The sequence below is a fragment of the Cryptomeria japonica genome, chromosome 1 (assembly GCF_030272615.1).
Source record: "Cryptomeria japonica chromosome 1, Sugi_1.0, whole genome shotgun sequence".
Lineage (NCBI taxonomy): Eukaryota > Viridiplantae > Streptophyta > Pinopsida > Cupressales > Cupressaceae > Cryptomeria > Cryptomeria japonica.
In genome coordinates, this window is record NC_081405.1 from 552,778,795 (window position 1) to 552,795,195 (window position 16,401).

At 38.5% G+C, this 16,401-nt stretch overlaps 1 protein-coding gene across 2 annotated transcripts in view; it reads left to right on the plus strand.

Moving 5' to 3' along the window:
• The window catches only part of LOC131044886 (rhodanese-like domain-containing protein 6), a 115,923-nt gene that overhangs the window by 63,621 nt on the left and 35,901 nt on the right, over nt 1-16,401 (plus strand). For both annotated transcript variants that reach the window (XM_057978360.2, XM_057978361.2), the window contains exon 3: nt 16,245-16,350. In XM_057978360.2, the coding sequence (XP_057834343.2) occupies nt 16,245-16,350 (106 nt within the window). The remainder of the gene's footprint in view (nt 1-16,244; nt 16,351-16,401) is intronic.

Below are 16,401 nucleotides of genomic sequence, written 5' to 3' on the forward strand. Positions count from 1 at the left end.
TTTCATGATAGCTCTTCAGGGGGCCACTTCTCTGCAAGGACTACAACTATCAAAATAATGAGGGCTGGTTATTACTGGCCATCCTTATTCAATGACTCACATAGATGGGTGAAGAATTGCAAGAAATGTGCTTTCTTCTCTGGAAAGCAAAGACTAGCTGCCCTACCTCTTCACCCCATCCGAGCAGATCAACCATTCGCACAATGGGGTTTAGACTTCATTGGCATGATAAATCCACCTTCTAGTGCTGGCCATAAGTGGATCTTGGGCGCAACAAACTACTTCACTAGGTGGACAAAGGCAGTGGCATTGAGGGATGCCACTGAGGCCTCAGTATTGGAATTCCTTGATGGAATTGTGATAAGATTTGGTGTCCCCTCCACCATCATGTCAGATAATGCCAAGGCATTCGTTGAAACCCAAATTAGTTCTTGGGTAGTTAAGCATGGTGTATGCTTGAAGACGTCATCCAATTATTATCCTCAGAGTTATGGCTTAGCTGAATCTTCCAACGAGAACCTGTTGACGTGTATTTTGTACACCATCATACACAGAATAAAATACCTAAAGGCATCTTATCCTCTCTTGAGAAAATAGTCTCTAACTGCTGAAGATTCGCGTAAAGGATCAGTTAGGTAGACTCCAAGGTTCTTTGATGTAGGGTCTCTACGTGTGGACAAGCTCCAGTGGTATGATGTGATTTGCTGGAATCACAAGGGGACTTACATTGAACTTCCGATCTGCTTTGCTGGACACAGGCTCTTACTAACTTAGATTAAAAAAAAAAATGGAAAAAGGATAAGGGCGAAGAGAGGATCTAATCCTAATACTAAGAATGTAGGAGCAATGATTGATTTTTGATGAAACTCTAACTAGGTCTTGTTTTGACATCAATGGAACATCTACACAAGACTAGTGCGATCTTCTCTGGGAAGCTTTATGATGTTCAAATCATCACCGCAGGCATAGATACCATCCAAGTTGATGCATATCAATGAAGAGGCAACAAATTGAAATTGAGCTTAGGCTGAATGATTCCAGTTGACTACGCAAGGCAAGTCTGCAATCAACAAACTGCTAGTAGTATGGATGTACGAATTCCACCATCAATCAATCACACTTCCTCCATTCATCTAATTATCTACCATCTAAGATTGAAGACTTCAACAAGAAACCATGCAAATTGCAAGAAAACGACATATTTCACCATTACTTCAATGAAAATGGAGTTTGTTTACAATCAATGGCAACAATTTCTTGCCTTGTCCGCCTTTTCTACTCTAATTGCTATTCTATCAACTATATTCTAACTTTTCCAACTATTTACAACTCTCTCTAATCATCTAAAATTCACCTTTACAAAATGAAATGCCTGGGCTTATATAGTGCCCACAATACAATTTGATGGCTTAGATCAATTCAAGATCAATGGCCAAGATTTTACAATGAAAACCCTAATTAGGGTTTGTTACAACCATTACATAACATTTAATGCTTGACCAATGAAATAATTGTATTGCTTGGACACATGTCCCTTTTAGAAAAATCGACCAATGGATAGCCGGGGTAGGTACATCGGAGTTTGTGCCACCTTCCATGAGTTAAGTACATTGAATCTGGACATGCTGAGATGGACTTCACTGATTGGAGAAATGATGACTAGGACGCCACCTCATTTGACACTTGGAACTTGGTAGATATTCAACTTGATGTTGTTGAGAAGCTTGCTTTAATTAATTCATCTGGAACTATTTTGCTTCTTCAACGAGCCCTTGTTCTAACTCCTTGCGTCCTTGATGTGCAGGAAGATGATATACCTCGCCTTGGAACACTGGATTGAAAGAGTTTGCCCTTGTCCTGGCTTGATCGTCCTGGCGAAGACCGTCCTTGATCCGGCTTGATTTTCCTTGAAGAGATCTCCATTTGATGCCTACACAACATTTCAAAATTAGTACCATGATTTTGCAATACATAACATAAATTAGAGAGCAAATTTTAGGAAACTTAATGATAAGTCCTTTATTAATCATTTCCTAAAAACGAGGATTAAGCTAGGAATTCAAAATTTCAAAATTCAAAATTAAGGAAATGACGATCAACGTTCAAAATCAAAACAATAAATCCATATCGTCATACCTCTTTGAGAGCTTAACTCTAAAATGCAAAATAAAGGAATTCGCCTAGGCAAAATTTGAAATTCGATAGTCTTGATGTGATCTTCAAAAGAACGTTCCTCTTATCAACTTCGCCACCCTTCAAGTCTTGGACGTGATTTCCTCTTCAAGTTAGCAATTTCGCCATCTTTGATATGTCTTTGACGTCCTAGGCAACTTCGCTCAAATGGAAACTTCAAGTTCGCACCACCTTGCTTTGAAATAAAATTCGCTCCTTCAAACACACTCGCACTTCTCCCTTTGATCGCATTTGAATGATAAAATGGTGATGTGAAAATGAAGATTCTCACCCTCCCTTTATAGCGCTCACCTCATACTTACCTTAAGGCCGACTTTGTGAAAATAAAGCAAATTAAACGATTTTTTAATAAATAACAAGGCCGACTTTTATAAACCAATAAAATACCAAGCGCTCCTTTTGATTTTCTATTAATTAATAAATAATTAATTATTAAATTAATAATTAATTATTAAATGCCTTTATTTTTAATTAATAAATTTCGATTTTTTACAAAGGCAAAAAATAATTAATAAATACATACCATGCGCTATTTAAATGCTTTTAATTAAATATCGATTTTTTTTTTTTAGCATTTAAATAAATTTAAAAAATGTGTTTTAAGCGCCAAAATGAAAAAGTGAGAAGATACGTACCTCATCGCCCTGGTCCCTGACTGAGGGACAGGAGCGATCCACCAATTTGGTCATGATTCTTGCAATTTTTACGTCCAAGGTCTTCATCCTTACGTCCAAATCGCCATTTTAGCTGGGTCCTTTGAGTTAGATTGACTTGCATGTGTGAATGAGTGCCTTTGGATGTAATATCGCCCTGGTCCCTTCCTGAGGGACAGGAGCGATCCTAGTGTCCTGGCTCAAATTTGCAAACTTTTGATCTTTGTTCTTCATTCATTGTCTTTCAAAGGACGTCCTTGACCATGCCTATCTTCGCCTTGTCTTGGTTTTGACGGAACATGAGTGTTTTAGTAAAAATCGCTTTGGTCCTTGTCCAAAGGACAGGAGCGATATAGGCTCTTTGTGCAAATTGGTAGCATTTTAACGTTCAACACTTTGGTATATCACCTTCAAAAGACGCCTTAGACCTTTTACCATCTTGCAAAACCTTGGCTTGACGTAAATTTTGAGAGACTTGGCCAATATAATCAATATCGCTCTGGTCCCTTCCTGAGGGACAGGAGCGAACTTCAAGTTTTTAAGCTTGTCCTTGCGTTCTTCAACTTGCCATTACCTTCAATGCGTGAAATGACGTCCCTTGATTCCTCTTGGTGGCTTGATACTTGTTAAACTTTCAAAATCTTGGTCTTTATGGAAATTTCGCTCTGGTCCCTTCCTGAGGGGCAGGAGCGAATTAGGATATTTTAGAGCAAATCCCTCAATGTGGCGATCCTTGTAACTTTGTGCTTGATGGAGATGCTTCGAAACGTCCTTGGTACCTTGTTCTTCGCCTTGGAGTGTCCTGATCTTGGAGGGACGGCAATATAATCATCATATCGCCCTGGTCCCTTGGAGAGGGACAGGAGCGATCTTGGCTTTGTATGCTTCACTTCACTTTGCTAGCTTCCAGATTTATATTCAACGGGTTCATAATGCGTCCTTCCATTCATCCATGCCTTGGAATCGGTCGTAACTTGGCGAGAAAATCATCTATAACAAAAATCGCTCTGGTCCCTTCCTGAGGGACAGGAGCGAACTTAAGCATTTTTTTGTTTTGATCAAGTCTGGATGCTCTATCATGCTCATTTCGTCCTTCACCATGCCTTTGATGTCTCGATTCGTCCGAACAAGGTCAGGAATGGCTCAACTAATCATTTTCGCTCTGGTCCCTTGGTGAGGGACACGAGCGATTCGCCTTGGTCCCTTGGAGAGGGACAGGAGCGCTTTTCGCTCTGGACCCTTGGAGAAGGACACGAGCGAAATTTGACTTTTCGCACTCTCAATCAGGACAATTTTAATGGAATATAACATTTAAGTATAAGTGACATTTCCTTCTATGTTTCTTCTTTCTTATACTTTAAGTTATATTCCATATATACTTTCAGGATGTTTGAGAAGTGGTTTCAGACCTCCAGGAGTTATATTGCAAAATCTAGTTTTTGGAGGTTTTTTTCAGTTTCCAGACTTAGTCAAATTCAGGATCAGGGCATTCCAGACTTAGCCAAATTTCAGGATCAGGACCTCACTCAGGCCGGACTTGCTATCCTATGTGATCCCCTGGGCGACGCTTCAAGTTATATTCAATGGAAAGATCTCGCCTTTCTCCATCACTTCCAATTCGTAATTCATCTTGACCCTGCAGGAATAGTAAGATATTTGAAAACGAGCTCCCGTCCTTCACTGAGGGACAGGAGCGATTTTGCTCCTACAGGCCAAAATAACATGATTTTACACATTTAATCACTTCACAAGGCAAAAACAAATCATTTCCAATGCCCAGGATCAAATATCAAAAAAGTCAAAATTTGGTCAAAAATATTCAATTGGACAAAAATTCACATTTCATCTTCAACACTTAGACAAATTTAAGCTCTGCATCAACATTCCAATTTGAAAATTAGACCATTCTGGCGAATTCATTGCATTCAAAATTTGCATTCTAGAAAAGGAAATTCAAAAAGCTCCCAAAACCGACTGGATTTTGGTCCGAAAAGACGGTAATTAGAACCCTAAGGCTTGACCCTAAATCCAGACAACTAACAAACTAACAAAACCCTAGAAAAGCAAAGCGAAAACGAGCAAAACGAGCAAAAAAACATGGGTCCCCATTTGCAATGGGGCGATGTGTGAAAACGTCACAACAGAACCTCATCAAGATAATCGAAAGGATGATCGAAGACAACTAGAGGTCGTGGCACACTAAGTTGAGGACAACCTTATGGGCTGACAGGATCACACTGATGAGGAGGTAGAATAGAAGTTGGTCTTCTTTGAGGTTGGTGGGCTTTTGTTCTCAATGTGCTTCCCAAATCAATCCCTAGGCACAAATGGGATTCTTCTAAGCCTTTCTCCTATCTCCTCCTCTCTATTCAACACTGCTTGCACCCTATTGTATTGGACATCACTCCTCCTTATCTTCCATGCTAAGGCATTCAAGTCTGAAATGAGGTCCTCTTGTGTGTCACCAAAAATGAACAAGTTTGGTTGTCCAACTGGCTGAATCTCCTCTCTTCCAGGAATGGGCAACTATTGGAGAACCATGGTTTACCTAACCTTGTTTGCACCTTTAAGGATTTCAATCATATTAATGTATTGATTGAGCATCTGGACAGGTCTGCAAAGTCTGATGACTGCCCCTCACCTTTCAAGAATGAAAATATCCAAATTGGATGCAAAGAACGTTGGTTTACTCAAGGCAACTTCTAGGTTCAAATGGTCATTTTGATCAAATGACTTAATGCAATGCTGTAGAGCTAGTAGTAGGGTGTCTCAGGTCTTAACTGATCAGTTTTGATGTTTTGAAACAATCATTTACTTCTCCTTCCTTACCGATTTCACGAAATTGTCAAATTTGCTCCAAAAAGGCTACTAGAATTAGCCCTAGTTTCCAGTGAAAATTGTTCACCCTGCTCAATCTGTTAAACTTCATGACAAACCCTTGGAGATGTGGTCTATTGATGATGAAGACTCAAGGATTTTTGCTATGGCAAGTACTGTACGGACTGTTTGAGGACTGTCCCACAAAAGAGGCATTTTTCAAGGGTTTTTGAAGGTTTTAGTGAGGGTTTGCAAATTGAAGATCTTCTCCATGATGATAGACCCCATTCAAATGTTCAAACCTTGCTATGACATCTATCAAACACTTCCAAGGATCCAAAGGCCATCTTAGAATATTGTCATTATGTCAAACAAATGCCATACTGCTGCCCTTACACAGAAAAAAACAGTCTAGAGGACTGGGAAAGCAATGTTTTTAATGTTTTTCATACATTTTCAACATTGGTAAACCACATACAATGAAAGGTTATCAAATACAGATGCAACAATGCCTTGATAGAAGTTGTAACACCCTACAAAGCAAATAAGAAAGGATTTCTTATGACTGTTACTCATACACCCGCCATCACTGCACTTTAACAGTCTTAAACTGTTTACACTTTCTTTCTTTGTTTTATTTTACTTCTTCACTCTGTCCCTGGCCTGCAAAAAGGTGTTAATGGCAAGGTAAAATAATACATATATCCTCTTCAAGGATCTTTGTAAGTTGAACACTTTAAAGATGCCACACAAGCATGACAGCATTATAAGACTGTGACAAAGGATACACCTTTCTAGGATCCTTATTTAGGTCCTTTACAACCAAATTGTGTACCTTGTCTTCTTAACATTTAAAACACTTGCAAATACATTTCCATGATGCATAAAAGAAGGAATCCATCATTTCATGCTGTCCTTTAGGAAGGTTGGCAATGAGGTTTTAACAGTGAAACAGTGACACACTGTCTTACAGTCTGTTTACACCTTTTCTTCTTGCATCTAACCAAGTCATGAGAGAGACAAGTATGGTAAAAGGCAATGATAACTCTTGCCAACTTAACTCTTCTTCAACATTTCAAAAGTACAGTGCTATGAACAGCAAAGTACCATTCAAATAGATTTAAGATTACCCAAGCCAAGTTGTTCACTTCACATACTTGCCATGGGCTTACAAACACTTGTGCATTGCTAGGAAAGGAAAATAGATGTATGATACAGTATGTACAAAGGATCCAACAAATTTCCTCAAAGCCATGGATGAAGAGACTTTGAAGAAATTAGTTGGACCATGAATGTTCTTCCATTGGAACCACAAAACAATGCCTTTCTCAAGAGCACTTCAAACAAAACCTGTTCCAAATCACTACTCAAACATCAAATGAGATCACACCAATTAAAAACAGGAGTAGTACGGACTCATGAAGCCATGGTACGGACTGTACTCTCAAAAGTGCAGAAAACTAGTTAAAACTCACAAAATACAAGAACAAACAAGTATTTCTTTTATTTTTCCAACATGAACCACACATACAATGATGGGAACATGGTTTTTATACATGTGCCAACTAATTGAAGCCTTTGTACGGACAGGTACAGGATGGAACTAACCAAAACCACCAAAAGTCACTTTTTTGCACTTTTTGACAGCTTTTTGACAACTTTTGACAACTTTTGTTGCTCAAAAAGTTGCATTTTGACTCCCGGTGACTTGGCACTCAAACCAATGACTCAAAATCATTAGAAACACTAAATAAACATGCTCCAATGCCTTTCAAGGCTTTACAACATCAAAAATTCAAAAATGCTCATTTGGACCCAAAATTGACAGTTTTTGGCCCACTGAGAAAAAAAAACAAAAATCTTGGAAACTCTTAAACACAAATGAGTTCCAAACCTTATTACACCACAAAACAAACCTATTAAACCTACTAGAAGCATAAAATAAACACACATGCTTAATTTGCAATAAAATGCTATACCTGCTAGGATTTTAGCATTCCGGTGCTCAGGTGCTCCTGCACCACACACCCAAGAGGGCGATCGGTAACTCCCCTTTCATGCTGGTATATGGGAAAGAAGCAAGACTCCCAACTTCCCTAGAGTTACCCTTTCTTGAACTAGCACATCAGTTGGAATTGACAGAGAATGATGCCATGACAATAAGGCTAGCTGAGCTAATGGAGCTAGAGGAGGTTAGAGGTCAGGTTATGCATACGCTTAAGACTCATCAAGAACAGGTCAAGAGAGTTTTTGACAAAAAGGCTACTAATAGGGTCTTCAAAGAGGGAGATCTAGTTCTAAAGTGGGATGCAGATAGAGCCAAAGCCGGGTGACACTCCAAATTTGATGCTATCTGGAGTGGTCCATATGCCATCACTAGTTGCAAGGAGGCCAATGCATTTCATCTCTCCAGGCTTGATGGCGAAGTTCTTCCAATCCCAGTGAATGGGATTCATCTCAAGCCTTGCTTCTAAAGAGGGAGTTGATGACTATGTAAATATTAGACTAGAAGTTGTTTCGCTTTCATAAGTGCTTGTGCACCTGCCACATTCTCCTTAAGAGGGTGCGTGCTCTAGTTTCTAGTTTCCCTCCAAGTGGTGGCACACACATGTTTTGAGTCTTTTCAATGACTCAATGCCCAATGGATGCTCAAGGCTTCTGGACTTCATGCTTAGCAGGCAAGCATCCCGCAGAGGTCGCCAAAATGTTGTCATTTTATGACACCCTTGGTCCATCAGTGAGAATCGATCAGAGATATGTTCTATGGACTAGCACTGCCTCAGTTGATCAAAGAGAAAACAATGGAATCATGAAGTATGAAGTGTTGTCTCTCCGGAATCCCGAAGTCCCCAAGTTGCCAAGTCTTCTATTCCTCAACCCCGGAACTTCGGAAGTTCCCAAGTTGCTAAGTCCTCTTTTCCTCAACCCCGAAACTCTAGAACCCTTAGGTTCCCAAGTTCCTAAGTCCTCGGAACTCTGGAACCCCCAGGTTCCTAAGGTCCTAAGTCCTCGAAACTCTAGAACCCCCAAGTTCCCAAGTTCCTAAGTCCTCAACCCCAGAACCCCGGAATCCCGAAATCCCAAAGCCTAAGTTTTCATTCTTCCCAACTTCGGGAACCCGTGTTTCCGAAGTGTTCCGTCTTCCCAACTTCGGGAACCCGTGTTTCCGAAGTCTTCCAACTTCTCCCGGCTTGCAATACTTCCAGATGGCGTGATCAACACTCAAGGCTCTTAATGCTCCAACAACTCTTGCAACTTGTACACCTTTTGTGGAGCTACAGGGGCGCATTTAATGATTTTGCAGGATTTCCATCAAGAGAGGTACATGGCCATGCTTATTTGTGGCTACTTATGTTATGCCTGCATGCTCTGACTTTGGAATGTCAGTCAATCCACCTTCTAGAAGTGCCCTTTCTTCTTGGGATTGCATTTTCAGGGTATGGCCAAGTTGCTTGCATGTACACAATGTCAGGTGCATGCACTTCCCTGCATTCCCCGATTGACATTTACTTGCACACACAAGGGTTAAGGCTTCTCTCCCTTGACCAATAGTCTCTCCTATGCGACCAATTTTCTATATAAGGCTGTTATGCCTCATTGTAAAGGGTTCTCTCCTTGCTGGCTTGAGCTATTCTATGTTCTTTCACTTCTCTTAAAGACTTGTATTTATCTTGCATTTCTACAACTGTAAGTTTGGCCATTGGCCTTTTAATGAATTGAAATCATTATTCTTGCCTTACTTCAACTTATGTATGTGTTCTTACCTTCATTGTAAGTGTATGTTTGTGGCTTTCTTTCACATATATGCTGTGTTAACTTGTTTCTGGGTGTGACTTGTGAGAAACCTTCTCCCCTCTTGACATTCAGCAAGTCCTAACCTCCATATGTGCATTAAGTTCATTCATGCAACTGAAGTTTGTGCATCTCCTTGGTATTTCAGTCGATTCTTTGTGCCATTTCGGGTTGGGAGAGAAACATCTCTTATCTTGGTGCATCACTTCCTTTCAGTTTAAGCATTTCTCTCTTCCCTTTTCTTCTGCAAGCTGTTAGGATAGGTTTAGAAGTAAGATTTGAAGTGTCGAGTTGGTTCAACACCTACACTTGGATTGAGAAGGAAGTTGGCCTTCTCGGGAGATTCAACCCCCTTGCGCAAGGTCCCACACTTTGGGGTTGTTTCCATGTTTCACAAGGTTGCTAAGTTGATAGCTTAACAAGGGTGCAAGCTTTTGTGATAACATGATCATTTAAAGGAAGGAATACAAGAAATAAATAGCTCTGTAGGTGGCTCATCAAAAGTGGAGGGGGCTATATGGTATTTCTGAGTAAACTTTTGAGAGATGTTTGAAAAAGCTCTTAGTGAAAATGATATTTTTGACAGTATTTAGAGAAAGCACTTTACATCCTTTAAGAAAAATGCATAGCTTTAGGCAGGAATCGAATTTTGGAAGAGATAAAGAGTTCTTTGAGGTAGATATGGCAAAATAATGGCCACAAAATAAAAGATGCAGGAAAAACCTGAATACAGACCTAACTAGTAGCAAACCAATGGATTCACCCATAGATTGCAAAGCTTCATTTGAGGCTAAGTGCTAAGAAGTTGCTTGAACGACACCGATCTTTGGTTATAAAAAATGATGGACTTCAAAGCTAGTTGAGAACATCCTTATAAATAGGTGGAAAATGTTGTAAAGCTGAAAAAACAGCCATGATATCCTGACTGGGGAATATAGAAACCATGCGGCATAAGGAACCTCTAGAGAGAGAATGAAATGGGCTGAGAAATAGAGAGGCTCTTTTTGGGCAATAACAGCAGCTAAAACTTGGAAGGAGATAAATAGCAGAAGCTTTATAGGGGTAATTCCCCACATCTTTTATAAGAACTTTATATAGAAGATTTTTTAAAACCACTATAAATGCTCACAACAATAGCAAGTGGTGAAGATAATTCTGAGGTGCTCAATGGCTGAACCACAGAGAATATCCTTCTGTGGAGATCAAACCCCAAAGATATATTGGCAGGCTATAGAGAAAAAACTCAAGGAAGGGCACACAAGAGCCTAAAAGCAGTTTCTTTAAAAAATAAAAAAAATTCTGCTTAAAATGCTAGGATTAAAGATGCTTATAGCTAATGATGACATACATGCATAGAAAATGAGCTTAGAAATTCTCAAAAGGTAGACAACAGGAGAGGAGGTGAGCTCTTTGCTGACTACCTTTACCTATCAGAAGATTCGTATTAGCTGTATATTTGTGTTTTTTTTCCATTTTTTATGGTGTGCCTTCTTTGAAAATCAGCGCCCTCTTATTTCCTTCATTTCTTTGTTGTACTTTTTATTGCGTTTTCCTGTTGTAAGCAACTGTTACTCTTGTTATTTGCTGATTTTCATTTCTTCTCATGTTGTTTATTGATGTCAAAGCTGGCAGGTTTGAGTTAGCCTTAATGAGTTTCCAATGTAGGATAAATTTGACAAATTTATCTTGTGGCAAAAATGAGCTCAATAACTCAATTTATACTAAAGTATGATAAAGGGAAACTCTATTGCAACTTAATTAATAAATCGATTGACATCTTGTTAAAGTTGAGTAACTTATTTTAATTTTATAATTTATTTGTTGAAGTGAAGATATATAGACAAAACTAATTCCATAGTAAGGGCACCAAAGAGTTCATGTTTATATCCTGACTAGCATATAGTCCATGAAATTAAACACTATTGGTGCACATCTAAACACAGTTTATTGTGCTCAATGACATAGTGGTTTGTGATATCATACCAGGACCAATGAGTTACCAAATAGTGGAATTCTTGAGATAATGTTTTTATACAAACTCAACGAGTCAGCAAGTTGAAGTATACTTTGGAATAATTAGTAGGTCAAGACAACCTGCTTCAGGGCTGATAAAGTTCTCCTAAGGTTTACCATATTGATGTTTATATTAATGGTGTTTATACCTCATTTTGTGATCCAAATGCAATGACTTCTGTTCTCAATCCCTTTTATACTGCATTATTTGGGTACATAGTGTTAGCAAGTTTTTGGTGTCAGTCTTTGGTTTCATACTTTTTTTGGAGTTCATTTTTAGATCAGGTAAACGTAAGACACAATTCTTGCATGTCATAGACCTTAGGGATTAAACTTCTGAGCTTCAATCTCAGCTGGCACAAGGTTTGTGGGGGCTTTAACAACCAACTTGGAGACTGATTATTTCTTTCCACAATTTGTTCATTTGAAGAGAACTAACTTCAGTTTTTGCTTGAGCTTGGATCTAGGGCTTTGAAGATGCTGCCATTATTACTTTGTCATCTTGCATTTTTGGACAGATATGTTTCAACTCTTATTGGCTGAATTTAGAAGATCACGTGATGTGAAAAATGACTTCCAATTCTCATTTGTGCCCAAGTACTGCCAACTGAAGGTTTCTCAAATGATTCTTATATCTTGAAAAAATTGTGGAATTTTCTAGATCTTGAAGAACTGACATACTTTTTGCAAGAGTCAGCAGAGGTTTCTTTATTGCTCGTTTGCTGGTTTGGGCATGTATCCCTTCAAAACCATTGTCAAAGGTTGTTGACTTTCACCCAGAAAGGATGTTTTCTCAAATATTCATAATTTTGAATCTTTTAATTCTGGTGGGAAAGGTACCTATGGTGCCAAGTGGAGTGTTTTGGTTGGTTGCTTAGCATTGTGGGGAATTGGTGATGACTTGGCAGATGGGCAGAGTTGGTGCTCAAGGGGTGAAGTGGTAGAGGGGTGCATGAAATCATGAACTCTAGCAGTGTGATTTACTAGAGTGATTGCTTCGAGTGGGAGGTCATGAGTTCAAAACTTGCTCTCAAATTTTCATTGAGAACAACCCTTGGAGGGGTCTGCAAATGAGCACATGCAACAGTTTCTGTTTGGATTGGTCTGACACATTTGACTGTTGACATGTTGGCGAGTTGACCTTCCATAAGACTGGCTTATAGTACACTCATTTTAGCCCAAGTAAAGTTTTAAACATTTATAGGGGAATCAACAGAGCACAAGATGCCAAGTGGTAAAGCACACTTGATTTCAGATACGAAAAATAGGTGGCAAAAAGCATCAATTTGTAAGTGGTTTCAGATTGGCAAATAATAGTGCGAGAAGTGGCAAAATATGAGCATCTTTCTCTTTTAACGAATCTTAAAGATTTTGAAATGTGATTTTAAGTGGGTAATTCTACTTTAGTAACTAATATTTTGCCATATCATTTACATACATTTTTGATATTTTAGATGCCATCTATTGGAGAGTCAGAATTCTTGGATTTTGGTGGCATTGGACCCTTCTTTGTGAGCTTACAAGTATGCCTTCCCCATCTTCGCTCAATGAGCAAAATTACATAGTTTAGGGGGAGAATATAGAGTGCTTATGACAAGGTCAAGTGCTTGTGGTGGATTCCTATCAGCAAAGCAGAATTTACTTTCCAATGATGGTTTCCTGAGCCAGGTGGAATTTCATGTCTATATTTGTTAGCAACTTAGCACATCTCGAGGGTCCTTTGTTTTCACTTTTGCATTATCAAGAATCTTGATGGTGTCTGGAATAAACATAATTAGTTGTTCAAACTTCAAAAGACTGAGTTTACGTTGTGTTTTCCAACATTAGCAAGATCTTGTAAATTGTCCTCCATTAGGGTTTTATATGATTGAGGATGTTTGGCACAAGTCTATTGACTTTCCTATCTGATAAAATGAATAGTTGAAGTAATGATGAAATAAAAAATGCATACCAGTTAGAGAAGTAAAATATATCTTTATTTGCTTATGAAGTTATTACAGAAGTAGACTAGAGATGGTCAGCCAAGGATCAGAATTGTTCCAATTAGATTATACTACTTTCCTTGATGATACAAAATCTATCTAAAGCACTTGATGGTTGCCAAGAGGAACATAACCATCGACTGACTGATTGATATACTTATAACCACCCAAAGTTGACAAACAATTAAATATATAGTCGGATAAACCATATTATCAAAATATAATAATAGGCATTTTACACTAATTACAAATTCCAATCATATTGTTTTTGTCATCATTATTTTTTGGCCATTTTCAAACCTTTTCATGTTTGAATTTGACATAGATCTCACACTATAATATAATGTAAACAAGCCTTCACAAGATCTTGAAGGGCGATGCAGTGTCTTTAAGCTTCATCCAACTGACTTGATCTGTGTCAGACGCCTTATATTGCTGTCAATCCAAATGTGTACTCAAACCTTCATACCTAGAAGCCATGATCACAACAGATTTCCTTTTCACCTTACACACACATCCAAGTGCAAAATTGTAGCTGAGTTTGGTAACCTTCTCAGATTCTAAGCCTTCCTCAACCTTTACATAACTGTTTATACATATTGTATCCTTGTGCCAATCTAGTAGCTCTTTAACCCCACAATGGTGTTCCAGGCCTTCTCTCCTAATGCGAGTAATGTGCATTGGACACCGTAGGACTTCTAGTCGTACCAAAGCTCAGGGATGAGCTCTAATTTGTGAAGAGGGAGAGGGAATTCTCATAAAAAGACAATCCCAACAGCTGGTGTCACATCTGTTACCTTGACACTCAAGGAAATATTGGGCAGTATGCAAACTTTGAGCAACCATGAAGGAGAAAAAGGCATTTTCAATCTGGTTATAGAAAGGACTTTCATCCAATCATGTGCTTACTACAACCAACATTAACAGAATATTAGATTGGCAAACTGTTGAAAGGTGAATCTTGGCTATTGAGGAACTTACTTTGCATCAAGCAAAGAAAAGGGCCTTAGGAAGACTGCAAATAATAGGATTTATAGGAGATTTCTAGGAAGGATTTAAAATGTTCTGTTTTTACTAGTTTAGTGGGCAAGGAAAAGATGAATGACTTTCTCTCACACTTCTCAATGGCTTTGTATTGTAACTTCCAAAAATCTGTTTTGAAGACACAAGTCTATGTTTCATACAGTCTCCTTTACTTTAGTTTTCCACTATCAGAGGCTTGAACATCTAAAGCCAATTTTTGTTTATAACATAATTTTGCAAACACTTATTAAGATATTTCTGTAGGCTATGGCCCATCCACATAATGTCAACTATAATAAGTGTCATTCTCTACTCTCTTGATTCACCTCGTATAGTCATCTCAGTAGCTAACTTGAATTGGTCAATAATTACTTGTCAACAAGGTCCAGTCTTGTAAAAAGGGAACAGTCTTGTGTGGTATGTAAATGTAACTTCCAGAAAAAATCTTAAGGTGATAGCGTGAGAACTTTAGATGGAAATAATTGAGTAGATATTACTATTGCTGGGTTCGCTGATCTGAGGGCCTGGTATTGGTCCTGGTTCGGTTCGAGTACGGGTCCTGGTTCGGTTCGCCTGTGGGTCTGGCCAGAGTTTGTGCCCAGGCGAACCAGTTTGTCTGGGGTTAGCCAGGGCGAACGAAGATGCCTGTGTGCCCAAAACCTTTTTTTTTCTTCCTTTTTTCAATCTGGCACTTGAAATCTACTGGTACCACAAAATCTTTACAAACATGTTTCTGACTTGACTGATAGTATTAAATTTGTGGTGAGGATTAGATTGTGAAGGATACATGCATAATCATGTTCAAGTGCAAAGTACCCATTTTCAAGTTACAAAACACACTCAGTTTGATCAAGGTGTTGGGTACCACCAACATGCACCTTTATATAAAAACAACCTTATTGCTCCTTACCACAAGGTTTACAGTTAATCTTGTATACCCTCATTCCTGCAAAAGCAAATAACATGTTTTTGTTTTTGCCTTACTATATACCAAAAAGTGACAAAGGAGATCATGATGCTATGATTACAAGTTTATGGTGGTTTTGTTGTTTATATGATGCTATGTGACATTCTAATCTTAATTCATGCTTACAGGCTGTATACACACACACACACACACACACACACTAATGAACCCAAAACAAACCCAAACCCCTTTTCAAAATTTTGCCATACTGGCGAACCAGGTTCTCGAACCCGAACCTGAACCCATATCCGAACTGGCAACTTAGAAAATAAGTATAGATATATTACAACTACTTTTCTGCGATGGATATGCACACTGTTTTGGCAGAAGACAGGTACATCAACATGAATCAAAGAACTAGAGCTAGGTATCCTTATTTGTAAATTGCATAAAATAATGGAAAAACTACAAGAATGCTCAATCAATTTTAAGATGGACATGGGGGTTTGCATCAGGAGATATCATATGATACAGATAATATGGAAAATAAGAAGTGCGTTTCAGAGACAAAAACAAAGAGATGAGTACGGAGGTAGATGGCTGAGACTGTAAGTGAAGAAATGACAATACACACGGAATAAATTGTCTTGATAAACATAATGTGATACGTCCAAGCTTTTGAAATTATTACTATGATGACCTTTGTGGAAAACATAATGTGATAAATCTGTTTGGATTCTGGAACGTACAAGGATGAATGACAATTATTGACTTATTGATTATTTTGTGAATTTAAAGCAATGCGACTACATGCATGCAGTTCCTTCATTCTTACTTAGTAAAGACACTAATGTGTTTGTGCAGGAGGTGGTATCTCTTGTTGCTCATCCATTGGTTAGATCACCATCAATTTCAAATGCTGGAAAACATCTCTCTGCTATTGAATTTCATTCAATTCTTCAAATGGCTGGTAAAGTCTGCTATCTGTAAGCTCAATTATCTGACATTCAATTCATATGGT